This window comes from Parathielavia appendiculata (genome assembly GCF_033297405.1).
Source record: "Parathielavia appendiculata strain CBS 731.68 unplaced genomic scaffold N657scaffold_1, whole genome shotgun sequence".
Taxonomy (NCBI): domain Eukaryota; kingdom Fungi; phylum Ascomycota; class Sordariomycetes; order Sordariales; family Chaetomiaceae; genus Parathielavia; species Parathielavia appendiculata.
The window spans coordinates 1,263,802-1,289,741 of NW_026944220.1; the positions used below are offsets into that span (position 1 = coordinate 1,263,802).

A 25,940-nucleotide genomic window follows, 5' to 3' on the forward strand; every position below is an offset into this window, starting at 1 on the left:
TGCGACATGGCATTACAGGTATGGGAATGGTAAGGCCGAAGCGATTACCCGACCCCGACGAGCTTGTCTGTTGCATGTGGTTGCCCCGTCCCGTCACAGCTGCTCGCACGACTCACGAAGTGGTACCCGCGGGCCGCAGTTCAACTGGACCCCAGTTGCAGATCCTTCTATTGAGTAATTGGCGAGCCAAGACCGAGTTCCTGTCTTGCCCAGAGGTACGGACTAGTGGGTACGTACTGTACCTAATACACCGACTCGTCGTTCAAAAAGGTTTTTCCGAAAAATGGCAAAGTTATCAGGTTGAGACGAACCTCTAGCTCATTACCTTACAAGGCTCGAGCAAGGATAGGTACATAGTTAGTCTCGGCTTGGGCATGGTCACAGTCTCACTCGGCTAGGATAGTGATTCTTGAAACAGGTCATGGACAGCTCTGCCTTGCCATAGAGACTATAAGTCCATCGTGCTGTTGCTCAAACTCCAGTTTTGCTAACCGCTGCAAGACCCTCGATTGGGTTTTGGATTAGCAAATCTCGACAAACGAATACTTTGCTCCTCCCCAGGCTTCATACCACTAGAACGCTCAATGCCCGGTTAGGTACCAGGTCAGCGCAGCTCACCGGGCTCACCTGCCCAAACCCCTCTGCGAGCGAGCCAGCTTACTTGAACAGCAAGACATGAAAGACCCTCAATGTGTCAGTCATTTGGCCTCACCTGACCGTACGAGGCAGGGAGCGGCATCAGGCAGTCCCGCGAGGACGATCAGCACATGACTGAGTTTTAACTCCTCTCCAATTCCGTCTTCCAGTTGGTTCATCCTGCTGCCAGCCTGGACCAGTCGCTGTCTCGAGTGCGCTGTGCGGAGAGTGCCGAGCGGACTTGCCAATGCCCAGAACAGGTCGTGCTCTGGCACCCATCCAGCCCACCATCAAGAGGGAGGCACGACACAAGCCTTTTCGGCTTCAGTTTGCCACATGTGGCGGCCTTGGCTGATGCTCAACCCAGGCGAAATCAGATCCTGGGGTCATATTCTGCCGACTGTGCCCTCTTCTCCCGTCATCCACCGCATTACCTGGTCGCCGGGACGTCCAAGATGTGGTGCCCAAAACCCGGCCTCCATCCCGAACCCAAAAAAAAGGCACGTCCCCATATAGGAGGGTCAAGAGCCGGCAGGCTGGCAAAGGGCAGGCCTGTCTCGTTATGGATGATCGAAGAGATCAACCAGCAGCCCCACTGCCCAGCGAGGTGTTTATCCGTCGCCCCAGCAGACCACAGCTGGCTCCCTGCAGCCTTAGACACGTCGATCCCGGTCATCGGGCCGGGTCCGAGACGGGTCTTCCCATGTCCCCGCTTGACGTGCCCCCACGCTGTTCATGTGGAGGTCGCGAATCTGCTCCTGGCTCGTATTTTCTTGCCGTAGCGGAAGAAGATGTAAGGGAACGGCATTAAGGCGAGCGTTACAAAGGCGACGAGGCCCGTAGCCCATTGAAAGCCGAGTCCTTCGTACATCTGGATGCCAAAGAGCGGAAATATCGCTACGTATGAGTCAGCACAAACTATCTCAAGGAGAGCGGGAGTCCAGGGAGAACTATGAGAGTTTGGCAGTCTCAGTGAAAGCTTACCTGCGAAAGAACACCGAACCAGGGCATTGGATGCTAGAGCGCTTGCTGCGTAGCGTGGATATGCGTCGACCTAGACATCCACGAGCTCGTATCAGCACCTCTTCTGCCTGTCCCCTCCCAATGCTCATCGACCGGATGTTGAGCTGTGAGCCGCGGGTTATGTCTGTGCTCTGCGGGCGGCGGGTTACACTCACCAGAAAAGTAAAGATGCCTGTAAAAGCGAGCGACATCCTGCGGAACAAGGCACGGTTAGCGACGGGTAACGACATGAGCCTCGCAGACGCCGGATATGCAGAGTCGAGGAAAAGGGGCCAGGAGAGGGCGACGTCGCAGCACCCTGGCAGAATCTTAAGCAAAGCAACAAACAATAAGACGCTGGCGCAAGGGCAGATTGACGTGGCCGCTGCCACGCGCACCGTTGCCTTGCGCTGAGGCCTCTCCGTGACGAATCTGCCACTGAGTTATGTCCACATCACCGCCTTGGGTGGCAGCACAAATCCGCAAGACAACGCCACTCTCCTGTGTCTTGCCCCGACATCAAGTTGAAAGTCCACCGAAAGAAAGGTGCGCACTCACCCAAGACCAAACACGCCAGAGCCAATGATGGGCACGATCCAGTGCACCCAAGGATACGTGGTGAAGCCGAACCAAAACAGACCTCCCGTGATCAGCGGCGCGGCGAAGATGACGGGCGGCAGCTGGTCCTCGGGCTCGTCCTTGAGCACGCCGGTCTCCTTGTGCCGTTTCGCCACCATGTTGTGCCGCAGTCTGGTCCAGAAAGGGGTGCTCAGGCAGGCGATGATCATGGCAACGAGCAGACCCATGAAGGTCAGGCCAACCTCCCAGAGGTTAAAGCCATAGTTGGTGCGAAAAATGAGGGGGAAGGCGCCGAAGAACAAGTAGAGCAGCCCCAGGAGCATTGCCGTGTATATGTTGAGCACGAGCACCATGGGCTCAGAAACCAGAATCTGGAAGGGGCGGAGCAAAGAGTAGGCGACCGTTTTGGAGACCGACTTTGTCGTCTTTTCGATGGGAGCGCGCCATCTGTCGTCGCCGGTTTCCTTTCGAATCTTTTGAGCTTTCTTTTTCAGCAGGACTGGGTCTTAACCAACCTTGTCAGCAATTACCTCACCGGGACAACAGCGGAGTGACTTACGATAAGTCTCCGGCACCAGCAACGCAATGCTGACCAGCAACAGGAAAGCCCAAATGATCAAGACATAATGCGTCCAGCGCCAGTTGGTGTACGTGTTGATCAGCCCACCAACCAGCGGCCCGGTGGACGGACCGACAAAAGGGGCCAGGGCAAAGATAGCCATGGGCGCCAGCATCGTGTCGCGAGTGAACAAATCCCCCACGGTTCCGCCCGACACAGACAGGAACGCGCTCCCCGCCAACCCCTGAAAGAAGCGCGCCACAATCATGGTCTCGATGTTCTTGGCCACAGCCGACGGGATGATCCAGACGATGAAGCCGGCAAACGAAGCGAGGTAGATGGGTCGCCGGCCATAGAACTCAGCAAGCGGCGACCAGAACGGACCCAGCGCGATGCCTAGCACAAACGTCGACAAGCCCAGCGTCGCGACCAGCCGGCTGGTGCCAAACTCGTCGTTCATCTGCGCGTACGTCGACGTGTACGACGCCGAAGCATTCGTCCTTTTTTACGACGTCAGCCCTTCATGCCAGTTTTACTTCCTTCTTCAGATCCCTCTGGAAAACTTACACGCAAAAGCTCCCCACGCTGGTAATCAGGATGATCATCCACTTCCTCCACAGCGGGAAACTCCTTGGGCACAGCGGATCGGCGTCGCCGCCGGCCCAACCGACCTCGAACGGGTCGCGCTCAGCTGCCGAGCTGCCGGGGTGGTTGTACGGGGCGACGGAGCCGCCGCTGCCGGCCGCGTCGCCTTCGATGTCGTCGACCCCCCAGCCGTTGTTGGAGCGCTCGCGCCGGAGCGTGTCGACGGTCTCGGCGCTGATGCGCCGTGGGTTGTGGCTGCGGGCGTTCGGTGGTGCTGGGCGGATCGGTTCAAAGCCCAGGGGGTCGGTTTTGGTTGTCGTGGTGTCGATGCTTGGCCTGGAGGGGATTTCGTGGATTTCCTGTTTGCTTTCCGCGTCTGGGCCAACGGAGGCAGTTGTAGTGGATATGTTGGAGGGCGGTGGGTTGAGCTCCTGACCGGAGTGGTGCTCCATTTCGTCCTGGTGATCTTTTTCGTCTAGGTCGGCCATTATGGGTACGTATCCAGATTCCGGAGGGATGTCTGACTCAGTGGATTGTAGTTTCTGTGTCGGCTTGAACTACTCAGTGTCCTCGCGGTATATGATGCTGGGAGGAGGCCAAGTGAGTGTCCAAGAGGGCGATGGTGAGAGTTAGATCACGGAGTAGCACTCAAGTGTGATAAACGCTCCTCCCTCACGTCAAGTCACCGTGAATAACACCTAATGTGTTGTTGTGTTGCTATCATGATGGACATAAAGCAAAGCTTCATGGTGGACAGGAACCGGGGAGGCCATGACGTTTATACGGCCCATTGTCCACCCTCGCCCCTGTCCTCGATCTCCGAGTGCGGATGGAGTTGGGACGGGGAGATTCTGGCCTGGCTGATACCACCCTGTGGGAGTTTCCACATGGCTTCGGGGTTAACGCTCGCGTAATTATACGACGGCCGATGCAACTGTGTTGGTGACAAAGCGACAACCAACCAACCTTGACGATTGTTCATCGCTCCAAATCAAGGTTCTGGTCTGGTCACTCGTAACCTGACTGGAATGATGGGAAGAGGCTTTCCCTTACGGAGGACCTACAGATGCGAAGCAGCATTACGCGATGGCTGATGACACAGCATACCCTTCAAGAAGACGACATGGGGTGAAAGCTCTTCGTGCCAATGACGAGCCGTTGTTCAACTCAAAAAACGCGGAAAGCGGAGACAGCCGGGTCTCCACACCCGTTTCGGCGTTGTGATGCCGAGTTTCTGCGCATCCAGGGCCGTCAACTAATGATGATTAGGTACAGTTAAGTTCTCTCGGTGTTAAGTGTGCAGTGGCCGAATCAGCTCCTTTCAGGACATCTATATGTATGCTCTTACTGATTGCCCAGGCGAAGCATGTTGCGATGTGTCAGCGAGCGGCTAACACTTCGAGACTGAGCCTTTTATTTTCGAGACGAGAAACTCGGAATTAGTTTGCGCCATTCGATGATGATTCAACCTGGCAGTCGCTGCATTCCCGACGTGTTTCCGGGGGATGGATGTTCCGCGAGCAGTGATATTGATAAGGTTTGTGAATGTTTTCCCGTCTTACGTTGGAATTGCTAAAGGCTCTATACAGAATGCAAAGCGATCGACATCTTTGAAACGGAAGAGTGCAGTTGAGAAAAACTAACCTGCCTATTGAGCACAATCATCTCCTCCTTTTCTCATAGGACTGCTCTGCAAGTATTCCGGCACTGGTATGAAGTATGTTGAAATGTTTACCGCCTGGTTCGCTGATCGTGATGGTGATGAAAATCCACAGAGCTTCCTAGTAGTACTAGCCTAGTACAGCTTGATGCGTCCAACACCTCATCGTTTGCCACAACCAAATCGGCATCTCGAGCTCGGTCGATATATGCGTTCGTTCCCAGCCCATTGCAACTACATGCAACCTTCGAAGTGATGCTATCCTTCTTCCCAACACACAGGCAAACCACAACTCCGAAACGCCGAGCAGTATCTATAGTTAAATATGTCCCCCCTTTGTATGTCGCCAGGGGATCTCCCGCTTTCTAGTATGTCTCCGGTAAATCCGAGAAGCTCGGAATTTGTGACAGGTCGCAGTCAAAACTCCTCTCATACGCCTTGGCCGGTAACACTCCCGCCTCCAGCCCCTTTTTGTAGCTCCATTGCGGTCTACAACAGTATCAGTCAGCAACAATCCCCTAAACACCGTCAACCGCAGCAGGGAAGAGAATTACTTACGCATCCTCGGTATCCCAAACCCAATAAAACCACCCCCACCCTTTCTCAAAGCTCGACATCTGCGCCTCAGCAAACATCTTCAGGAACTGCTTGTACGAGTCGCTCCACTGGCCAGCCGGCGCGTTCGCCGCGTCGCAGCTGCACCGGTTGTCCTTCGTTGGACACCTCGGGGTAGTAACATCGCCGCTGCCGTCCGGCGTGATGTACGTCCCCGTCCACCTGTTCCCCCAACCGACATTCGTCAGATGCTTCGCACAATCCGTATCGGCCTGCGACCACTCGGCGACGAGCGTCGGGCCGAACCCCGTCGCGCGGTCCATGCTCTCCAACGTCTCCTCAGTCCATCCCTCGCACGCGTGGCGCACCTTGGCGGAGTGGTTGAAGACGATCAGGTCCGTGTTGAAGATAAGGTACTGGTGCACGTCGAGCGCGGCATTGTCGAGGCCGGTGAGCTCGCCCTGCCACTTGTGCAGACCGCGGAAGCCGTCGCCAAAGACGACAGCGGCGTTGGACACGCCGTTCTTGCGCACAAGGGCGTATGCGTCAGAGGTCCACTGCAGGACTTTGTCTTCGGGGAGATATGTCATCTTGGGCTCGTTCGCCAGGCCGTAGTAGGCGATAATGTTCTTGTATCGCGGCTGGGCAAAGAATTTGGATAGGCGATCGTGGATCTCGAGCGACCGCTGCGCGTTGAGGCCGCCGTCGGTGCCATTGAGCCAGTTGATGGCGCCCAGCCGACCGCTGTGGTTCCACCCGTTTTGGCTGCCCGGGAGGCCGTGCAGATCCAGGTTGACGCGGAGTCCGTAGCGCCGGCACCATTCGATCGCGCGGAGGAGGTAGCGCCACGACGTACGGAAGAGATACGGGTCGCCGTCGTACGTTTGGACCGCCCAGTACGAGAAAGGGATGCGGACGTGGTCGAGACCCGCATCTCGGATTTGGCGGAACGTGTCCTCGGTCACAAATGTCGCGTAGTGCTTCTCGAGGACGCTCTCGCAGCGCGAGGCGAGGTACTTGCAGAGACTGTACTCGTCGACGATCCCCATGCGGAGGTCGTAGTTGAAGAGTGACGGCGTGATGAACGGTTCGAGGGAGAGCCAGCCGCCGACGTTGACGCCCCGCGCTGGCCGCTTGGCATAGTCGCCCCAGGCCTCGTTGAGCGCCGGCACCTGCTCGTTTGCTTTCGCCGAGTCGTCCCAGGTTAGGTTGAGGCCCATGATGGGCATATCTCCGACTGTCTCGTTCGTGTAGGTGAGATTAAAGTCGGCTATGTCTTGCCAGACGTAGGGGTTCAGCCAGGAAGGGGCGCCATTCGGTACTAGGACCCCTGAGAGGCGACTCTGGTCGCTGCCGCTACTCTCGTCACGCTTCTCCTCGCCAGAGCCAGAATTAGGAACCACCACAGCTGCCACAATGATAATGATAATCAGCAACACGGTGCACACGCCAATCAGTATCCCTGCTATCGTCAGCAATATCCTTCCTCTGAACACGGAGCCACGACTCACACAGCTTCTTCTTCTGCTTATACCAGGGCCTCTTCCGCCCCTTCCACAACCCCTCCTTCTCCCTGGCCACACTATCATCACTCTCCATCCATCCGCCTCTCAACCCACTCCATGCCCCCCTTCTTCTTTCCCCACCCCTTCCACCCCTCCCCTCCTCCAGCACCGGCCCGCTCACCACCCTACCACTCCGCCTCTTCTCCCTCCTCGGAGACCGATGCCGCCTCCCATCCTCCAGTGGCGGCGCAACGTCCACAATTTCGTATCCTCTATTCCGTTCCCGTCCCCGCTCCCGCCCCTGCTCCCGCCGCCGCTCTTTCCGTAACTCCCTCTCTCTATCCCGCACCAGATCCCGTTCCCGTTCCCGTTCCCTTTCCCTTGTCCTATCTCTGGTCCTATCCCTTTGATCCCCACGGATACCGCTCTTGGCACCACTCGCAGCATTCTCGCGGTTCAGCCTCGCCAAGGCAGCCGCGGATAGAGACGCGGCTGTGCCTTCGGACGAGGAGGAGATCGGCTGTTGGTACTCCGCTCCTGGACGCGGCGGGGTGCTGCCGCTTGCGCTCCGCCAGCGCTTCTTGCGGCGGTGTTGGTAGTAGGCGGCTGCATCGTCAGCGGCGGAGGAGTTGCGTCGGTGTCGGCGGGCTTCGCAGTCGCGGTCACGGTGGCGGTTATGGGACTGGGAGCGGGAGTGAGAGTGGCGGTTGTTGGAGGGGTCGCGGGGCATTTTCGTCCCTTTTTCTGTGTTGCGATTGAAAGTTGCAATAGGACTGTCAGGTCCAGGAATGCATTGTAGGTAAGTGCGAGATGTGGCTAGCCAAATCGCGGTTGTGCATGTGGGGTTGAGATGTAGAAAGTCTTGGAGGGCTTGAAATGCCACGCAATAACATTTCCCGTGTTCTGTTCACAAAGTCAAGTTCTAATTCGTTGCGACGTTGTGTCGCACTCGCACTGCCTTGATCCTCCGAGAGTAAAGAATGGGCGACTGTTGACCGGGCAACCTAACATGCGACGAATTTATCGACAAAGGGGCAGGGCTGAGCGACGTCATCGTTGTAGCCGCTCTTCGGACAGAACCAAGTCGAATACTGTGTGGTCAACACCCAATGTGGGCGTGTTTGACAACCATGTCGTCTCAGTTTCTCCATTTCATCTCACTTTTGGTGCCGCCAGCAATTGGCAGAGCCAGGCCTTGTCAAAGCATGGCGACCGCTTGACTTGTCCGGCGACTGGGCCCAAGCCTATGCGCCAATTGCCCCGGTTCTTGACTCCTCTTGTCCCTCTGGGCACTCAGAACTTGGGCCCACACTTCGCTCATGCCAGCGAGGGCGTACCATAGTTTCCTCGCACCCCTTTCTATCAATATTGGAAACGAGAGATCTTGCATCTTTTACACAGCAATAACTGTACCTCAGCCGAAGAAGGTGACTTGAGACTGAATGCGGGGCCCCGCACGGCTTGTCAGGAACAGCCCAGGGACCCTCATCCGACAAAGCCGTCGCAAGCCGACGCCGCCGTCATTCCCTCTTCCCAAACTTCACTTTCGCCCATCTCTCGCAATTGCTTCTTTCACGATGCACATAGATTGCTCGTAACAGACGGTTAGAGGCGATTTAGCTCCAGAAACAATGAAGGGTTCACCAATGCGCGCTCTGTCAAGGGCGTTAGTCCGGGGATCGACTCTCACCCCGTCGGCTTCTGCTGCATTCCTCGTCTCCTCCCGGCAACCGTACTCGACTCACCCCCCCAATGCGAAACTGAACTTGCCGACCGACTACTCAACCACTCCCTTGCTCTTCCAAACATCGCAGTCCGCGCTGGCCAACCCCGAGCTGTCGCCTGAGGTGCGCAATGGCACGACAAAGCGCATGAACCTCTTCCAGGCCGTCAACGACGCACTCTCTATCGCGCTCGCGGAAGACGAATCCGTCCTCATCTTCGGTGAGGACGTTGCCTTTGGCGGCGTCTTCCGCTGCACGGGCAAGCTGGCCGAGACATACGGCGGCGACCGCGTCTTCAACACGCCGCTGACGGAGCAGGGCATCATGGGCTTCGCCATCGGCGCCGCCGCCGAGGGCATGCGCCCCGTGGCTGAGATACAGTTTGCCGACTACGTCTACCCGGCCTTTGATCAGCTGGTCAACGAGGCGGCCAAGTTCCGGTACCGCGACGGCGCCTGCAAGCGCAACGCCGGCGGCCTGACTGTCCGCATGCCCTGCGGCGGCGTCGGCCATGGCGCGCTCTACCACTCGCAGTCGCCTGAGAGCTTGTTCACGCACATCCCCGGGCTGCGCGTCATCATGCCCCGCTCGCCGCTGCAGGCAAAGGGGCTGCTGCTTTCCGCCATTCGCAGCAACGATCCATGCGTGTTCATGGAGCCTAAGATCCTTTACCGCGCCGCTGTCGAGCAGGTCCCGACCGCGGCGTACGCGTTGCCACTGTCCAAGGCGGAGGTGCTGAAGGAGGGATCGGACGTCACCATCGTGTCCTATGGCCAGCCGCTGTACAAGTGTGAAGCGGCGCTTCGGCAAGCCGAGAAGGATATGGGTGTCTCGGTCGAGTTGATTGACCTGAGGACCGTCTACCCCTGGGACAAGGAAGCGGTATTCAAGAGTGTCCGAAAGACGGGGCGGTGTCTTGTCGTCCACGAGGCCATGATCAATGCTGGTATCGGAGCCGAGGTGGCCGCGGCGATCCAGGGGGACCCCCAGACCTTTGTCCGGCTAGAAGCGCCTGTTGCGCGCGTTGCTGGATTCAGCATACACACGCCGCTTTTGTATGAGGCGCTGAACGCCCCGGATATCGCGAGTAAGTGCTCCTATACAGACTATGGTACGTGCATGTGTTGACCTGGGCAGGAATCTATGACAATATCAGGAAGGTGCTAGAATATTAGACTGGTCTTTGGGAGGTGTCGGAGGATCGCATCAGAGCAGCGCGGCGTTCACTGGCGAAGGGGCGCATTGAGAGCGACAAGACATTGTATCTTTCGTGCATACCACATACTTTTAACACAAACATATTCGTTGTCGGATCGAGACCTGACTGAGTTCTTTCTGAGTTCTTTCTGGAGATAAGGTAGCGAAAGCAGTGAGGTCACTTTCAAGTCCTAATAATCAGATGAAACTTTGGTATTTTTAAGCCCCTATGTCCCACTGCACCATTTCTTGGCGCTCTGTTACATCCCACCTTTGCCCCGCCCGTCGTTTCATCAACAGCTTGCCCGTCGACGACAGCAATCGGCCCGGTTCCGACGTGACTTGTACCCCGCGACTGCATTCCCAACAGGCTCTCGGAGCCCATTCAAGGTCGCCTGAGCTGTTCCTATCTGAAGCCATGTCGTCTGAAAAGGCGATTGTCTCCTCCTTCGTGGAGGGAGCGCCCCCGGGAGAGGTAAGCTGGCCCATTCCCAACGCGGGCACCGCCTAAGAATACGAATTACGTGCTAACAGGTATCATGTAGCTCGCAGACGTCCTCGCAGGCATGCATCCTTCCCTACGGCCTATCCCAGCCGCGTAGCCTAACCGGATGCCTTCCAGACATCAAGGCACTGACGATCTCGAGCCCGAACCTGGTGAACGAGCTGGGCCCGGCGTTCCAGAAGTACAATGAGGAGCAGTTTGCGACAGTTAAGCTTCCTGGGAGCAGCCAACAGGTCATCATCAGCTCGCACAGCGCACTGGGCGGCGGCCGCTACTACGATCTCGAGAGCTCGTGCAGCTTTGCGTTCGACCACACCACACAGAAGGCCAGCGCGGTCGAGAGCCATGTTGTGGATGGCGAGAAGGCAGATTTAGCGTGAGGGACCAAGGACAACGAGATGCATCGCGGACGGAAGCTCATGACTGGGTTGCAGAAAATCGACACTCAAGGCGCTGTCGACCTACGTCAAGGAGCACTTTACGAACGCCGCCTACGGCGCCTACCCGATAGAGAACGATACCAAGATCGCCATCATCATCGTCGCCAACAAGTACAGCCCGAGCAACTTTTGGTATGGCTCGCCATCACATACCCACGGTTCTCCCCAACGTTGGCTAACCTGCTGTCTCGCACAGGAACGGGCGCTGGCGCTCGCTCTACATCTTCAACCCGGCCTCTAGCTCCCTTGAGGGCTCCATCAAGGTCGACGTGCACTACTACGAGGACGGCAACGTCCGGCTGCTGACCAACAAGTCGGTCAACATGTCCGTGACGTCCGGGACGGGCGCGGGCATCGCCAGGGAGATCGCGGCGGGCGAGAAGAAATACCAGGAGGAACTGAATCGCAGCTTTACGAGCCTGAGCGAGGGCGCATTCAAGGCGCTCAGGAGACAGCTCCCCGTGACCAGGCAGAAGATCGAATGGGACAAGGTGGCGAGCTACAGGCTGGGGCAGGACATCGGCGGCGGGGCTGCTAGAAGATAGACAGGTTCCCTTTGGGTGGTTGAGTAAGCGTGAGCATGTATCTGCATTGAATGTTACTCTCAGACCCAATGGAGCGTTCTGTGTAGGCACCCGTATGGAGATTCGGGTGTCTTTATCTGTTGACGCATGTGCGAGTAAGCAGCGAAACTCCGCCATTGACACTTACGCCCCCGTCCCAGAAAGTTCCGACAAGCGCATCGATCGCTAACGCTGCCCACAGCAATGGAGGGCTGCAAACTCTGAAACCGACTTGGCGTTGGAATGCGGGCCGCTGGGCAAAGTACGGCTTCGATCTGGCCTCCGGAAAACGGTCCCCGCCTCTATCAGGAGGAAATCCCCGCACGAAGTTCACAGAAACCCGCCGGACACCCTTCTGTCTGACTTCGCAGTGAAATGCATCGGTTTCCGAGATACCGCAAGTCTCCAAATCGAACGACTATGAAATGAACGAATCAGATTCCAGAAGGGATAATTCTGGAAGTTCTTGATTGGCTAAGGCGAATTTTGGGGGCCTGCCAAGGAGACTCCTCATTCAGGTCCTTTTGAGACGCGGGTTGAGCCGGCCAGGGGATTGACTGCCTTTGTCGGGGGAGGTCAGATCGCTCCTTACTCCATAGCCGGATCGGAACCCTGAACCTTTTTCTTATTCCACCCCTTTCCTTTGACAAGCCGTCTCCCACCAGCCCGCCGCCGTACCGACTCAATTACTCATCGTGCCCAAGTCTTTGCATCTCTGGTATGCCTGCCGGCACAGTTGCGTCCTACCGGGGCACCGGGCCAGTTTGTTTGTTCGTACTGTGCTAACAGAATAGCTGTCCAGAAAAAATTACCTGACGACAATCTCTAACCCGACAACAAATCATCCTTCAAGATGGCTACCAAAGAACTCACCTACCAAGATGTTGCCGAGCACAACACGAAGAAGGATCTTTATGTTGTCATTCACGACCAGGTTTACGATTGCACTAAGTTTGTCGACGAGCACCCGTAAGTGCCCATCGGCCGCATATCGTCTCCCCAAGCAGTCCCCTGGGTTCCTCGCATCGCATTTCCCAATACGAATCACAGCACGTGCTAATACAGCGGAATCTCAACAGCGGTGGCGAGGAAGTCCTTCTCGATGTCGCCGGCCAGGACGCAACCGAGGCTTTTGAGGACGTCGGCCACAGCGACGAGGCGCGCGAGACCCTTGAGCAGCTCAAGGTTGGCACGCTGAAGCGCAACGTAAGCAGGCCCCATCTTCATCCAACATACACGGTCACACAAGTGGTGGCATGCAGTTTCTGACGTGTGCTATATGCTATAGCCCGGCGACCCCAAGCCTAAGACCCCCGTCCCCGGCGCCGTTTCCCCGGCCGCCAACAACAGCGCTGCCACCGGTCTTGGCATTGGGGTGTACGCCGTCCTCGTCCTTGGCGGCCTAATTGGCTACGGCGCCTACCAGTACCTTCAGCAACAACAGGGCGCACAGAGCGCTTAGGCCGACTTTTTCTCAGTTGCTGCGATTTAATACTCGGGATGGCGAATGCAATGGCAGTTTCCAACTTGACGGTGTCTGGGTCTACTCGTGGCGCGCCGCAATGCCTTCAGGAAAGCACCATTGGGATCCGGATGTCAAGTCTCCCGCCATTGTCTACTTGGATTGGGTCTTCTGACAGTGGCCGTGGAGCCGGGCAACGGCAGGTGCATGCACGGCGCGGTGGTTGATATTATTGTTATTCAACAACATTGGACAGGTTAGACGGGTTCAGCTAAGAATGGATGGCGATGGCATTCGTGTATGCTGCGTCTACATATACCATCCGGCGTTGGAAGCGAGCGAGCCTGCTGCCTGTCTCGGGCGCCTGAATGGAGGAGACGCGGCGGAGGTCACTGCTCGGGACTGGCACACAGTGTATAGACTTTGTAATTCCGCGGGCTTATTACTGCAATTTTGTGTCATGGCGCATTTGTCATGTCCACTTGGAGCTCATACGCATTGTCCTGAGGCAGTTATCACGACGGCGCTCAGTGCTCTCTGCATCTGCTTGCATTGTTTTGCAGAAGCAGTCGCGTTTGGACAGCGTTAAATACCTGAGCGCTCCCGAGGTCTTCCACTACTATCCTTCACCTTCTGTTATCCTACGCACTCTTCATTTTCATCAGTTCGCGACAGTTTCTGGACACCAAATCATCAGACGGACTTTGTCTTCTTGGATGTCGAGTAACACTTTCAATTGAAAGCCACATTTGTTTGAGAATGGCACCCTTGTCAATAATCCCTGTCAGAATGGCGACGTGCATGTCCCACTCTTCATCAGCGCAACAGGCAACCACGACGGCACAACAAAGCACCGCTCAACAACCTCCTCCGCAGAATCGGAAACCTGCGCAGAAGTGCAAAAGGGAGACGCTGCTGCCATCACGAGGGAACAAGTTGTGGATGAACCTTGGGAACAACAATAACAACAACAACAACAACAACGACAACAACAACAATAATAATAATAACAATTGCGCTCTCGTCCCAGTGGTCGACAGTCACGCGGTGTCCAAGGCGGGAAACGACGCCAACAAAGAGAACAACACCCCGGTGAATGAGAAGAGGGCCAGCAAGGAGAAAGCTGCCGATAACGAGGAGAATTCCAGTCACACGGGGCCCAAGCCGGGAAACGACGCCAATAAAGAGAACAACCCCCCGGTGAGGAAGAGGAGGGCCAGCAAGAAGAGAGCTGCCGATAACGAGAAGTCCAGTCACACCAAAAAGTTGGTTCGACTGCAACAATTGGAACTTGAGCAAGCACGGCTCCGGGTTGAAATTGAAAAGGAGTTTGCAGAGGAGGAGGGAAGCAAGAAAGCGACGACCAGCAAGAAGGCCGCCGCCGACAAGGAGACAGAGAAGAAGGCCGCCGACAAGGAGGAGACCGAGGAGGAACTCGAGCAAGCACGGTTCTCGGCTGAAATTGAGAAACAGCTTGCAGAGAAGAAGGACATCGACAAGGTGACTGAGGAAAAGGGTACCGGCACAGAGGCAAGCGGCCAGGGCATCAACAACGCGATAGACCTGGACAGCGACTCGGACACCAACGAAGACAACAGCAACCAGAACCCTGAAGACAACGGCGATCAACAGCCCAAAATGTCGGCCTTTGATCGCCAGCACGCGTCCTTCCTGAGCAGCATGTCTGCCGCCGCCGCCAAGCTTGGCTCCGGCGCAGGCACCAAGCGCTCGCTCGCTCCGCCGTCACCCTCTCCTTCTGTCGGCTCCACCACGTCGGCCGCCCCGGCGGGCAGCATGACCCCGCGCAAGGACCGCGACACGCCGAGCAACATTGTCTACTCGCAACCCGCCATGACCGGAACCGGCGACAGTATCATCTCGCAGATGGCCTACGCCGTGTCGTGGCTGCGCAGCAAGGACGAGCCGCAAACCTGCTTCGACGTGCTCGGCTACCTGTCGGCGACGGCGCGTCCGGAGAACGAGCGAGAGTTCTTCGTCGAGCAGATGCGCCGCCACCCGCAAATCCAGTGGATTCCGGACCCGGATCTGAGCGAGCAGACCTGGCGGTCGGGCACCTACGTGCACCGGCCGACGATCCCCGGCGTCAAGAACAAGACGCAGTTGCTCGCCTACCTGCAAAAGAAGACGGACGCCAGCGGGGTCAGCGTCAAGGACCTCAAGGACGGCTGGCCCGACTGCGAGGCTGGCATCAACGAATTGGAGAAGGAGCACCGGGTGCTCGTGATCCGCGCCAAAAAGGATGGCTCCGCGCGCATGGTTTGGCTCGACGATCCCAGCCTGTTCCACGAGGTTGACCCGCAGCTCAAGGTCATGTGGGCGCGCACCGAAGTGCCCAGCCTCGACACCATTGTGCAGCGCCTAGTCGCCGCCCAGCAGAAACCCGCGTCGGAGGACCCCCGACTCAAGGCGGCGCAGGCGCCCAAGGAACAGAAGAAGAAAAAGCGCGTGCAGCGCCGGGGGGCCAAGTCGACCAACACGCATATGGAGCATTTGCTCAAAGACTACAGCCACATGAAGCGCTGAGGGATGGAGTGGTGGACAGAAGGTGGCGAGAGGGTGGGATGTTTTTTGGGGGGGGGGGGGGGTGGGTCTGGTATTACAATGGTCATATCTCGCATTGGGATGGCGTCTGGGATGGGTTCGGAGAGGTTGACTTCCATTGATGGGCAATCAAGATTGGCTCGGTTTCTTGTTTTTTTGCTCTGGCTAGAGTGGAATGGGTGCAAAACAACGGCTATGATGCTAGAGGGTCTCTGGTGGTCACACTTCACATACAGTCAGGCGTTGGAGGTTGCTAGACATTGATCTGGGTTGTTTTTGAGGGCGAAGTGGTCGATTTCGGGCAGGAAAGCTGTGGTTGGACCAGGTCATGATGACAAGTTTGCTGTACTTCATCAACAACAAAACAACACATAAAAACACAGAACAGGGTTGCCTTGCAGTCCAAGCAATTTATCACATGCATCCTGGAGCTATGTATGATCAGTTCCCTCCACCACATTCCCTCCATCTCTTTCCATTTGCTCCGTCCCCCACTGCAACGACGGCCTCCCCTCTCCATTCCCAATCCCGTCCACTCTCCCGTCCCCAACAGCAGACTCAACCTTCTCCATCCCCTTCCTCACACCATCATCACCGCCATTGCCACTACCATTAAGCCCACTAGTAGCAGCAGAAGCCCTCCGCACTCTCTCAAAAACACCCATCCAGATGTCCTCCCCCTGCATCCCGCCCACCTGCCACCTGCTCTGCACGACATAGCTCGGCACCGCTCCCACCCCGACGCGCAGCCGCGCCGCGGCCGACGCGGACGAGGCGTCGACGGCGCGCGCGGCGGGCGTGTCGTCGCGCGCGAGATAGGCCAGCGCGTCGGCTTCGGTCAAGAAGAGGTTTAGGGGTTCGACCGCTGCGCGGGCGAGGAAGGCGCGCGAGGAGAGGTCGGCGCCATGTTGGAAGGAGGCGGTGAAGAGGTGGGTCAGGGTGCGGTGTTGATGGGTTGAGGTGTGCGGTGGGAGAAGGGGGACGGCGGCGGGCGTTGTCGTTGTCTTCGTCGTCGTCGTCGAGGGTGGTTGATTAGGGGGTTCAGTGGGGGAGGATGGTGGTGGTGGGCGGTGATGGTGGTCGGGTGCAGGCGTGGCTGTTGGGGAGGAGGGTGTGGCGTTTGCCGCGGCGGCGTCGCGTTCCATTGCCAGCAGGACCAGCTTGTGCGCGTCCCGCGAGTTTCCCGACTTGCCATCCCATCTGAATTCGATGCCGTACTGCGCGCCGAAGCGGGCCAGGCGGTCGAGCACGGCTGGAGTGTTGGGTCCATAAATGGCCCGGAGTCCGGCTCCTCGCTCGTAGGCTGCAAGGGGTTTTTAATAGGCGTCTCAGACAGTGGAGAGTGTGGTCGAGTTTGGCTCCGGGTATCATGACTTACCAGACACGCCGACGTTGGGCCAAAGTAGATACGGCTTCCAGATCAGCTTGAAGTCGGCCTCGGGATGCTGGGCTTTGTAAATGGCTATGGCCTTGTCGAGAGCTTCCTTTCCAAGGTAGCACCAGGGGCAGACGAGATCCGAGTAAACGTCAATCTCGATGGTGAACCTGGGCATGATGCTTGTGAGTCGAACTAAGTCCGATCAGCACACAAGGACGGTGGATGGCCGTCAATTTCTTTTTGCGTTCTGTCGATCCTTGCGATCTTTGCTGCCTCCCCTTTCCTCAATCTTTCCTCAAGACTGAACCCAGAAACATGAGCAAGAGAAAGGGGAAGGGTGAAGCTTCTCCTCAGAAGCGGATCTCAACTCCACGGAACAAGCCACAAGATTAACAGCTGAGGCGGCAGTAGAACAGAGGTGAGCCGCAGAAGCTTAAACCTTGCAAGACGGAGATAGTCGAAGGTACTTGTACGCGGTGCTTTTCGTATTCTCACAACAATATGCCTCGGCATAACGCGACATGTTTCCAACATGGTATAGACACTAACAAAGGTGGAAACGGGATGGAAGACATACCCGGATGAATCGATGTGTGTACTGTGTAGAGAACCTGATGGTCCCACGACTCCACCCCAACATGCAATATATAATCAGAATAAAGGATTAGTGATCATCTGGGAGATGAAACCACTGACTCTTCCGCGAATTTTTGGCTCGTCAGGACCGTGTCAAGACAATGGATTGGAGGGTGATCGTCAGGCTTTGGTGATCGCCTTTATGTACGAGACTCCGCTTCCTCGTGCCGTAGGTGTTGCTAAGGGATGACATTCACAGTCAGCATCGCCACCCAGCTATTTCCTGGACGGCTCTCTCTCGCGAGACCTTACAACTCCATTCTCGGGGGGACAGCATGAGGGACGGCGCCGGAACGGCCGGGGCGACCAAGGTTGCTCCGACAACGCCGGAGCAAAGGCAGTTTCGCTGCCCACCTTGAACCCTGTCCTGAGAACGTTAATGTTGTTTGCACATCGAGATGAATTGAATACATCTCTTCAACGACCAGAAGGAATAATCGCTCTTTTCCCCGCCCAAGAGCTGTCTGGCTCGGCCGGCCTGGGCGTTGTAGACTGGCCATCTTGAACTCCTCGGATGATATGATGCCGGCATTGGCCGGAGATGACCAGGCCCACCCCGGGCCGTGACGACTTCCGCCCGAAGCACGGAGGACCAATGTCCACCTCGCGATGTTCCGGTTAAGGGGCCCAGATGCTGGCGCCTACTCAACAAGATTCTCGGCCAACCCTCAAACGGAAATGCCGATGAGTTGGCGTCTTAGCCCGTCACAGGCTCCGCTCCTCATTCGAGTTGGCAATGCCGATCCGAGATTGGATACCACGAACAATTCATGACGCTGACCATTTGGGCCGACGATCGCTCACATCATGCAGCTCCGCATGGTATGGGGCGATTAAAACCTCAGAAGCTTGGCCGCTGAAGAAACACTGCAACACCGTTACTACTACAAAGGGCGAGCTGCATGAGTGCATAAATCTTTGCTCTCCAGGCTGAACTCCCTAATCTCCGCGTTGTAGGTCACCATGCTGTGGTATGGGATCATGAAGCCTGTCGCACCCAGTTCATCAACGCACAGCCTTCGGAAACAGAAACCAAGGGGCTGAAGACCGGGGTCCAAGCTCGGCGAGCTGACGGAGCTGGAATCATGGGGCTGCAAATGGCCAAGGCCCCGGGCCCCTGCGTCTTGCATGGGCAGGGCTTGCGAGGATCCGCCAGCGCCGAACAAGGGGCGGGAGAAGCTTCGACGAAGCATCATGGAAGCTTTGTGCATGGCCGAAACCACGGATCGCCCAGAGGTGGGAGCTCGCATTTTGCTCCCCTGGTTCCACATCATCCGGAAATCTGGAAGAGGTGATGGATCACCAAGCAAGTTTTTTGAGGCCCTTGTGCTCAGGGGTTGCCGAGCAAGGATGCTGGGAGGCTGTCATGCACCGGCCATCCATATCGACAACTCCTCGCGCCCAACCAGACACTGGTCTCGCGGTCAAAATTGTGCTGAATCTAACGGCGCAAGGCTCAACATATTTACTTCAATCTCCCATCAATGGGATTCTCATTCGCAGATTCCCAATCTTAGGGTCCTCTAGGACCGGGCGTTCGTTGGCGTTAAGAAGCTTTGGCCGCTGGCGTCGGCCACGGCGGGACGCCAAAGCACGGGCTAATTTCAGGGGCAGCCAGGGACCACATCCCGATGTGGGGGGTTGCAATCGAAGCAGAAATCGAAGCAGTGTGGAAGCTCTTGATCGCCCCGCCCTGTGGCTTGGCTGTTTGGTGATGGACCGCGTGTAGGTTAAGGTGTAGGCTAGAGCAAGGCACGAAACAACATGACGAGCCGCCGACGCACGCCACCAGCGTCTCACCTTGATGGCCCAGCAGCGAGAGATGGCGGCTGCTTGCATTCGCTGTCGAGGACCAGCGCTGTAGCCCGGGTATCTAGTAGGTGTCGCGGGTCTCGTGTTCTGTATTTTTTGGGTCATTGGAGCTGTGTTCCCGTTGGCTGAGGGCGTGTGGACGAATCTTACCAATACCCGCCGCTATCATTCTCTGGAGCTGGTGGCCGAAGTTCAGGCAATTAACCATTCGGTTTCCTGATGCTAGAAGTAAGAGGGACCTGGAGACCTTGCTCGACCTGTCTATTGGATTTCAGAAAGCGTAAGAAGAGCAGCACAAGCTTAGCACAATCAAAATTCATATCTGCAATTACAGATAAAGCACAGCTCTGAAGGAGCTAACACTTCCAGGGCAAGTCGGAATCTGCGATCGATAATTTGTTTCGTGAAGGATCTCCACCTGACTGGTAGTGTGGGGCCTTAGTGCCTGGGCTGCGGGGCCCACAACGCGTCTTGGGACCCCAGCTGTTCGTTTCACTGTGCCCCAAATGCGGCTTTCCCAACCTTAGCTGCACGAGCCACGTTATTTTCCCTCTGCTTGTTATTTTGACCATCGCCCGGTCCAAATCGCCGGAGCAAAAACATCTCGTTCCCGGACCAATTCCATCGAACTCACAAAGCCGAGTCGTGATCTATCTCCTTCTCGGCTTGTTTCCATCGTCTCCTGTCTTCGTCGTGCCCGCGACGTCATCTGCATTGAGTCGCGATTCACGAAGGTTACTTGCCAGCACAGCACCCTTCCTGAACCGTGCACGACAACACCACCACAACCTCCATCAAACCGACTGAGTACACACAAGCGACTTAAACAGCTTGAGTCTTGGGCGTTGTCTTCAGACAATATCGAATCCTCAAAGCCCTAGCTGGCGTGTTACTGATCGGTTTGGGATCTCGGGTTACTCTTTATTTGAGGTGAGAAAATTTCAATCGTCGCCAGCCCCGCATCACTTCTCATTTTCCTGTCCTTCCTTCTTTCATCATTAAAAACCGTCAGCCATCGAGCATCGGCCATCGCAACACGCCCAGTCTGGGATTTCTTTTTCTACTGACTGCAGGTCCACGCCGACATATCGCAGTCAAAGAGACTGTGGCTTGCCTGCCCAATTGTCTTCCGGCTGTCCTTTGACCCATCCTCGGGCAGCTGTTTCGACCTGCTCACCGCTTGGGTTTTCGCCGTGCTGACCGTGATTCTTCAGCACTCAGCGCTATACAAGAGGTTTTACTTTCGCCGCCTTTCACAAAGCTTTAACATGTCGCAGTCGCCATCATCGACTAGCGCCATGGGAATTGGGAATGTGCTTAATATCAAATCTGAGCCAGGGGTACAACAAGCTTCACAAGAGGTGACAACCGAACAACAACAGCTGCAGCAACAAGAGCAGCTGCAGCAACAGCCTCCGGTTCAGGCCGTTCAGCAACCCCAAGTTGAGCAGCAGACGTCACCGCATGGCTCGGAGCAGTCGAGTGGTCCTATGAACGCTTCCTACCCTTCACCCGCTGCCATGGCCACAGCCCCCTTGCCACCCGTGCCCAGCGCCAATATGGCATCAGCTCCGATGCTTCACCCGGACCTGCCGCCCAATTTGATGTCTGGGATCCCGCAGCCAAGCTACCAGCCGGCTCAACCAAGCTACCAGCCAGCTCAGCCAAGCTACCAGCCCGCTCAGCCAGGTTACCAGACAGCTGAGGTGCATGCTCAAGCGGCGCAACCGCAGGCGCAGCCACATCCACAGGCGCGTCCTCAACCGCCAGCAAAACAGTTTCCCTGCAGCACGTGCGGGAAGCCGTTTGCGAGACGGAGTGATCTTGCACGCCATGGTATGTCTCGGTCATCATTTGTTCCACCTTGTTCTGCTAACATGTAAGCCAGAGCGTATCCACAGTGGGATTCGTCCGCATGTCTGCGACTTCCCTGGCTGCGGCAAGCAATTCATTCAAAGGTCCGCTCTGACGGTGCATTCACGTGTGCATACTGGTGAGAAGCCGCACCGGTGCGAGCGTTGTGGCAAGGTAAGCATGGTCAACCCCACTGACCGGCCAGGGTCACTCACAGTGTTCTGCTGCAGCCCTTCAGTGATAGCAGCTCGTTGGCTCGGCACAGGCGGATCCACTCGGGCAAGCGGCCGTATAAATGCCCCTATGTCGACTGCCAAAAGACATTCACTCGTCGGACGACACTTACTAGGCACCAGAACCACCATACTGGCACAGTTGAGGATTCCGCGCGCGCCCGTGCCGAGGCCCTTGCCCAGGGTGCGACTGCCGCCGCCGCCGCTGCTAAGAGCAAGTCGCGGTCCGAGAGCGAGCAAGCGTCAAACCATGAGTCTCCACTTACCACTCCTTCTCCGGGACAACGCCCCATTTCTATGTCGCCGGGCGCAGAGTTGGCCAGCATGAACAACATCCAGTATCTGACCAACTCGATCCCACCGCACCTCCGTGGCGATGTTCAAGTTGGCAGCGCCTCACCCACGGCATCTTCGGGATACAACAACGGCATGCGCCCGACATCCCATCCGACCGCATATGCTCCTCCGCAGACCCTCGAACCTAGCATTGAACAACCCCAGCAAGGTTCCGGCAGCGCTGCCGGTAGTCCCCATATCGGCAGTGTCGGATGGGCCTCGCCCGGTCCTGTCGGGTCTCCCACGCAGAGCCCCAATGGCAATGGATACGTGTACCCTGATCCCGAGTCGTACCCATCTGGTACCCCAATTGCCCAGATGTTCTACAACAGCACGCCGTCGTCTCGGCGCCAGGGCAGCACAGAGCCAGGCAATCCCTCTTTTGATGCTAAGGCCGGCAGAGAGCTCTGGACAAATGCGCAGTAGTACTTCGCCTAAGACGGTGCTTTCTGTTGGGTGATGGCCGACGATCGAGCCTGCGCCATCCGTAACCCCAAAACGGTAATCGGATAGAGGGTTGTCCACAGAACATGTCGACAGTCAACGACAGGTTTTGCTGGATGGGCCCATGGCCAATTGGAAGATTGCCTCCTTCCGTATCTCATCTCTTCGTGAAGCCTAATAAGGAGACAGCATGGTTGTTGGTGTCCATCTCCATCTCCAATGCCAACAAAACAACATACAGCATGACGAGGTTGGGGAAAAAAAGAGGTTCTTGGTCTGTTCTACTATAAAGATGGTCTGGGCTGGCGCGTACGGGAGTTCACTACCTACTTACATTAATGATACGGGTGGTGGGACAATGGACCGGCATTCTGGCGCCATGGTTCATTTCAGTTTCTACTGTTTTTCTCTGTACTTTTACTCTATTTCTGGAACGGCAACCAGTGGCAGGGTCAGCAGCAGCAGAACACCATGGTTGCACCATTATCACAGCACATTGCTCGGTGCTGAGGAACCACATCAGATAATAGCTGGCACTGTTTGCTTTGATTTATCCCTACCGACTCTGGTGGCAGCCACCGTACTGAACCGGCAAGGAACCCTGCGCCATTTGTCTCCGTTTGTCACCGGGAGGAAAAGGCTGGATTTCCACATGGCCGCTCTGTCTGCTGGCTTGAGAATTGTGCGAGGAGTTTGGCACGAGGTGAGAGCCGGCGATGGATGGGTGGATGGATGGATGGTGTGAATGAGTGGGATTTTTGGCACCGGGTCTGCATCGAATGCGGTGCAAGTTAAGGGGCATGGGAGATTTTACCACCTTTGCTTTGGGCTTTATTTGCATCTAACCCGCCTGCCTGCGAGGAGCTGGTTGGTTGCCGGACACTGGAGAACCAAGAGGACCTACTGTGTAAGGGACTTGTATCTCGGCTCTGTAGGTAACATGATTGCAAAGCAACATGACAAATTGCTATCTCTTCTTTCTCCTCGCCTAAGAACCAACGCTTCGTTCGTTCACTCTTCTCATTTGATATGAGTCTGAGTTGGTTTCTTCTTGTTACGGATGGCAGGGCATGGAAGCGTGGTTGACATAGGAGGGAAAAGTTCTTGCAAGGCAGAACCAGGTTCAGGTCCGATCACTGCGGTTGACGGATACTACCGGGTACAGTACCAATCTCGCTCGATGAGAACCGAACTCGGAACAGTCACACGAAGATCAAGAGTTTTTTTTTTTTTTTTTTTTTACTACCCAACAATGAGAAGATCTGATTGACATACCCATAACTCCGCTGCTTGCCATGGTTTACACAAAACGCCTCCCGTAGATATTGGTACAATGCCCCTCCTCGGCAACATTTGGCCTTTCTCCAAGTGGTTGGTGATCCAAGCCTCTTGGCATTGCCAAAGCCGTATCAAACGTAGTCAATTGTGTGACATGTATGGCGCACATATTCGTACAGAGACCGCCCGAAAAATATCTGTAAAGGTAAATGAGAATTTCCCGGCTGGGTTGTATCGTGTGTCGCATGAACCTTTGTTTGGATCACTGCCACGGAAGGGCAGTCTTGCCCAGAGCATCTGTTGGACTGGCCCAGAAGGCAAGGGCAATGATCATGTAGAGACCCAAGAGCTGCACGGATCGTTTAGTAGTCTGTGAACACTGGATGTGGAGGTTAAAAGGGAGAATACATACCATTGCGCCCTCGAGGTAATTGGATTTACCGTCCTGGACGGTGTAGGTGACGACCAGCACCGAGAGGCCAAATGCCACAGTTTCAACTGATCCGGGTTAGCAATGAGCACATGTTTTCTGATATCCGGCTTGGAAGAGCTTACAGGTCTCAAAGTGCAGAGTCATGGGCTGGCCAATAGCCCAACCCAGCATGACGAGTGCGGGGGTAACCAGCAGGGCAATCTGGATGCTCGATCCAATAGCCACGCCCATAGCCAGGTCCATCTTATCCTTGACGGCCACCACGCAGGCGGTAACGTGCTCGGCGGCGTTGCCGACGATGGGAATCAGAATCAAACCGATGAACGTCTTGCTAATCTTGCCCGTCGCCACCAGCGCGTCGATGCTGTCCACCATGTAGTCGGCGCAGAACGAGATGACTACCGTCGTCACCACCAGCACAAGGGCGGCGGACCAGGGACCCAGCAACGGCTCGTGTTCCTCCTCTCCTTCATCGCGAACGGCCTGAGCTTCGGGCTCAAAAAGCTGTTTGTGCGTGCGCAGAGCAAAGTAGAGGTAGAGGACGTAGAGGCACAGCAGGACGATCGAGGTGCCGCGCGAGAGAACCAGGATGCTGGCCTGCTTGTTATGTTCCTCGGCCCGGTCGAGGACTCCGTAGAGTGCCGCGGGGAGGATCATGGAGGCCGAGGCAAGGGCCATGAGCGAGCAGGTGGTCTGGGCGGTGCCCGCGGCAAAGCTCTGTTCAATGCCTCTGCCGTCGGCGCCCCGCATGTTGTAGATTCCGCCGAGAAAGAAACACATGCCGAGGACGAGGAGAAGGTTGGACAAGATGGACCCGAGCATCGAAGCTTGCACGACCTCGATCTCTCCGGCGCGCAACGCGACAATGCTGACGATCAGTTCCACTGCATTTCCGAAAGTGGCATTCACCAGCCCGCCCAAGGTTTCACCCAGGCGCTGTGCGATCTCCTCTGTCGCAAAGGAGAGGACGGCGGCCAGCGGGATGATGGCGAGGAAGTTGAGCGAAAACACCCAAGTGGCGCCCCAGTCCTGCCGGCCGGCGAAAAGGCCGAGCGGGACAAAGACGAGCAGAATGTTGATCCAGGCTGTAGTAGTACATTAGGGCGTGTCTCAAGCAAGTTGGGTGGGTAGGTGAAAAGCGTACAACTAAACAGAGTGACCTTGGTCACGTTCCATCCCCTGGCCGGCCATTTGACAAGCGGGTTCGGGCTGTTAATGCCGGGACTGCTCTGGGGGTTGATGAGCAAGTGGCGCCAAAACCCCGGTTCGGCGTGCAAGGTAGACGCGAGGTGATGGTGCCCCAGGAGAGGCCTGCGCTCGTCGTTCACTGGCATGTCGTCGAGGCTTGAGAAGCGGGCGTTGCCGTTGGGTGGGTCTGAGAGCCTGCCGGTTTCGATCCGGCGTATCTGGTCGCGCGTCTTGATGTGGACTGTATGTGGTGTTAAGTCGTTGCCGTTCAAGCCGTTACCCATGGCTGCTTTTGCGCGATGGGGAGGAGTGTGCGGTGGATTGGATGTGTTGGATGGCCGGGACTGCTGCTCATCTCGAAGAGGGGTGCACGGCGCGTGTTTGGGGTATCCCAGCGATAGTTCACCAGTGGAAAAGGCGGGTGGCGCTCAATTGCACAGTGGCCTTCTGCAGATGATGGGATGGAAGGATGAGGTCTGGGGAGAGACACGCGACTTAGGTTTCGCGGTGTTGACGGCCAAAACGTGCAGACGCAAAGGGCACAAGGGATAAGGGGTCGAGGTCTCGAGGAGGAGGAGGCTAAGGTTACTTACATGTCATCGTGATGACCGTAACCGTTTTTGAGTTAAGGTGACACTCGGCAGAAGATAGAGTGAAAGTGTAGTTAAACTCCCTGGGGCCGTTTCTTTCACTTGCAGAGTAGGCGCATCGGAGGGCGATTCGAAAGAGACGGGCGAAGAGCCGGCGGCTGGGAAATGGAGCAAGGACAAAGGTGGGGTTCTAAATCCGGATGCAAGCGAGTCCGGAGCCAATG

The 25,940-nt window shown here is 56.4% G+C and overlaps 10 protein-coding genes across 10 annotated transcripts; 5 read left to right on the forward strand and 5 right to left on the reverse strand.

Annotated features, from left to right (window-relative positions):
- Positions 1-1,108: 1,108 nt before the first annotated feature.
- N657DRAFT_23684 (uncharacterized protein) lies at positions 1,109-2,192 on the reverse strand. The gene is made up of 2 exons (XM_062786356.1): positions 1,621-2,192; positions 1,109-1,533 (listed from the first exon to the last, which is right to left on the reverse strand). The coding sequence occupies exons 1-2, from the start codon at positions 1,887-1,889 to the stop codon at positions 1,290-1,292; spliced, it is 513 nt and encodes a 170-aa protein (XP_062652233.1). The 5' UTR covers positions 1,890-2,192; the 3' UTR covers positions 1,109-1,289.
- On the reverse strand, positions 2,041-3,955 carry N657DRAFT_23632 (putative multidrug protein). Its single transcript, XM_062786354.1, has 3 exons — positions 3,344-3,955; positions 2,777-3,276; positions 2,041-2,722 (listed from the first exon to the last, which is right to left on the reverse strand). The coding sequence occupies exons 1-3, from the start codon at positions 3,847-3,849 to the stop codon at positions 2,193-2,195; spliced, it is 1,536 nt and encodes a 511-aa protein (XP_062652234.1). The 5' UTR covers positions 3,850-3,955; the 3' UTR covers positions 2,041-2,192.
- A 964-nt stretch (positions 3,956-4,919) lies between these two features.
- Positions 4,920-7,201, reverse strand: N657DRAFT_638938 (glycoside hydrolase family 5 protein). The gene is made up of 3 exons (XM_062791684.1): positions 7,088-7,201; positions 5,580-7,038; positions 4,920-5,510 (listed from the first exon to the last, which is right to left on the reverse strand). Exons 1-3 carry the CDS (start codon positions 7,173-7,175, stop codon positions 5,387-5,389), a joined length of 1,671 nt encoding a protein of 556 aa, XP_062652235.1. The 5' UTR covers positions 7,176-7,201; the 3' UTR covers positions 4,920-5,386.
- A 1,511-nt stretch (positions 7,202-8,712) lies between these two features.
- N657DRAFT_676248 (thiamine diphosphate-binding protein) lies at positions 8,713-9,980 on the forward strand (the record flags this gene model as incomplete). The annotated part of the gene is made up of 2 exons (XM_062795881.1): positions 8,713-9,892; positions 9,943-9,980. The coding sequence occupies 2 exons, from the start codon at positions 8,713-8,715 to the stop codon at positions 9,978-9,980; spliced, it is 1,218 nt and encodes a 405-aa protein (XP_062652236.1).
- A 440-nt stretch (positions 9,981-10,420) lies between these two features.
- Positions 10,421-11,964, forward strand: N657DRAFT_695680 (subunits of heterodimeric actin filament capping protein Capz; the record flags this gene model as incomplete). The annotated part of the gene is made up of 4 exons (XM_062797317.1): positions 10,421-10,477; positions 10,597-10,883; positions 10,942-11,079; positions 11,144-11,964. 4 exons carry the CDS (start codon positions 10,421-10,423, stop codon positions 11,490-11,492), a joined length of 831 nt encoding a protein of 276 aa, XP_062652237.1. The 3' UTR covers positions 11,493-11,964.
- Positions 11,965-12,372: 408 nt separating this feature from the next.
- N657DRAFT_539208 (cytochrome b5) lies at positions 12,373-12,951 on the forward strand (the record flags this gene model as incomplete). The annotated part of the gene is made up of 3 exons (XM_062787811.1): positions 12,373-12,479; positions 12,590-12,716; positions 12,799-12,951. Coding segments are annotated over 3 exons (387 nt in total), but the record flags the coding sequence as incomplete, so codon positions are not given.
- A 1,815-nt stretch (positions 12,952-14,766) lies between these two features.
- N657DRAFT_563377 (transcription initiation factor IIE, beta subunit) lies at positions 14,767-15,516 on the forward strand (the record flags this gene model as incomplete). Its single annotated transcript, XM_062788208.1, has 1 exon — positions 14,767-15,516. The coding sequence occupies one exon, from the start codon at positions 14,767-14,769 to the stop codon at positions 15,514-15,516; it is 750 nt and encodes a 249-aa protein (XP_062652239.1).
- A 254-nt stretch (positions 15,517-15,770) lies between these two features.
- Positions 15,771-17,087, reverse strand: N657DRAFT_629569 (uncharacterized protein; the record flags this gene model as incomplete). Its single annotated transcript, XM_062790900.1, has 3 exons — positions 15,771-15,844; positions 16,121-16,837; positions 16,913-17,087. The coding sequence occupies 3 exons, from the start codon at positions 17,085-17,087 to the stop codon at positions 15,771-15,773; spliced, it is 966 nt and encodes a 321-aa protein (XP_062652240.1).
- A 3,541-nt stretch (positions 17,088-20,628) lies between these two features.
- Positions 20,629-22,209, forward strand: N657DRAFT_629570 (uncharacterized protein; the record flags this gene model as incomplete). Its single annotated transcript, XM_062790901.1, has 3 exons — positions 20,629-21,196; positions 21,249-21,388; positions 21,445-22,209. The coding sequence occupies 3 exons, from the start codon at positions 20,629-20,631 to the stop codon at positions 22,207-22,209; spliced, it is 1,473 nt and encodes a 490-aa protein (XP_062652241.1).
- Positions 22,210-23,472: 1,263 nt separating this feature from the next.
- On the reverse strand, positions 23,473-25,856 carry N657DRAFT_638945 (Calcium/proton exchanger). The gene is made up of 4 exons (XM_062791685.1): positions 25,083-25,856; positions 24,061-25,023; positions 23,918-24,003; positions 23,473-23,854 (listed from the first exon to the last, which is right to left on the reverse strand). Exons 1-4 carry the CDS (start codon positions 25,408-25,410, stop codon positions 23,768-23,770), a joined length of 1,464 nt encoding a protein of 487 aa, XP_062652242.1. The 5' UTR covers positions 25,411-25,856; the 3' UTR covers positions 23,473-23,767.
- Between the last annotated feature and the right edge of the window lie 84 nt (positions 25,857-25,940).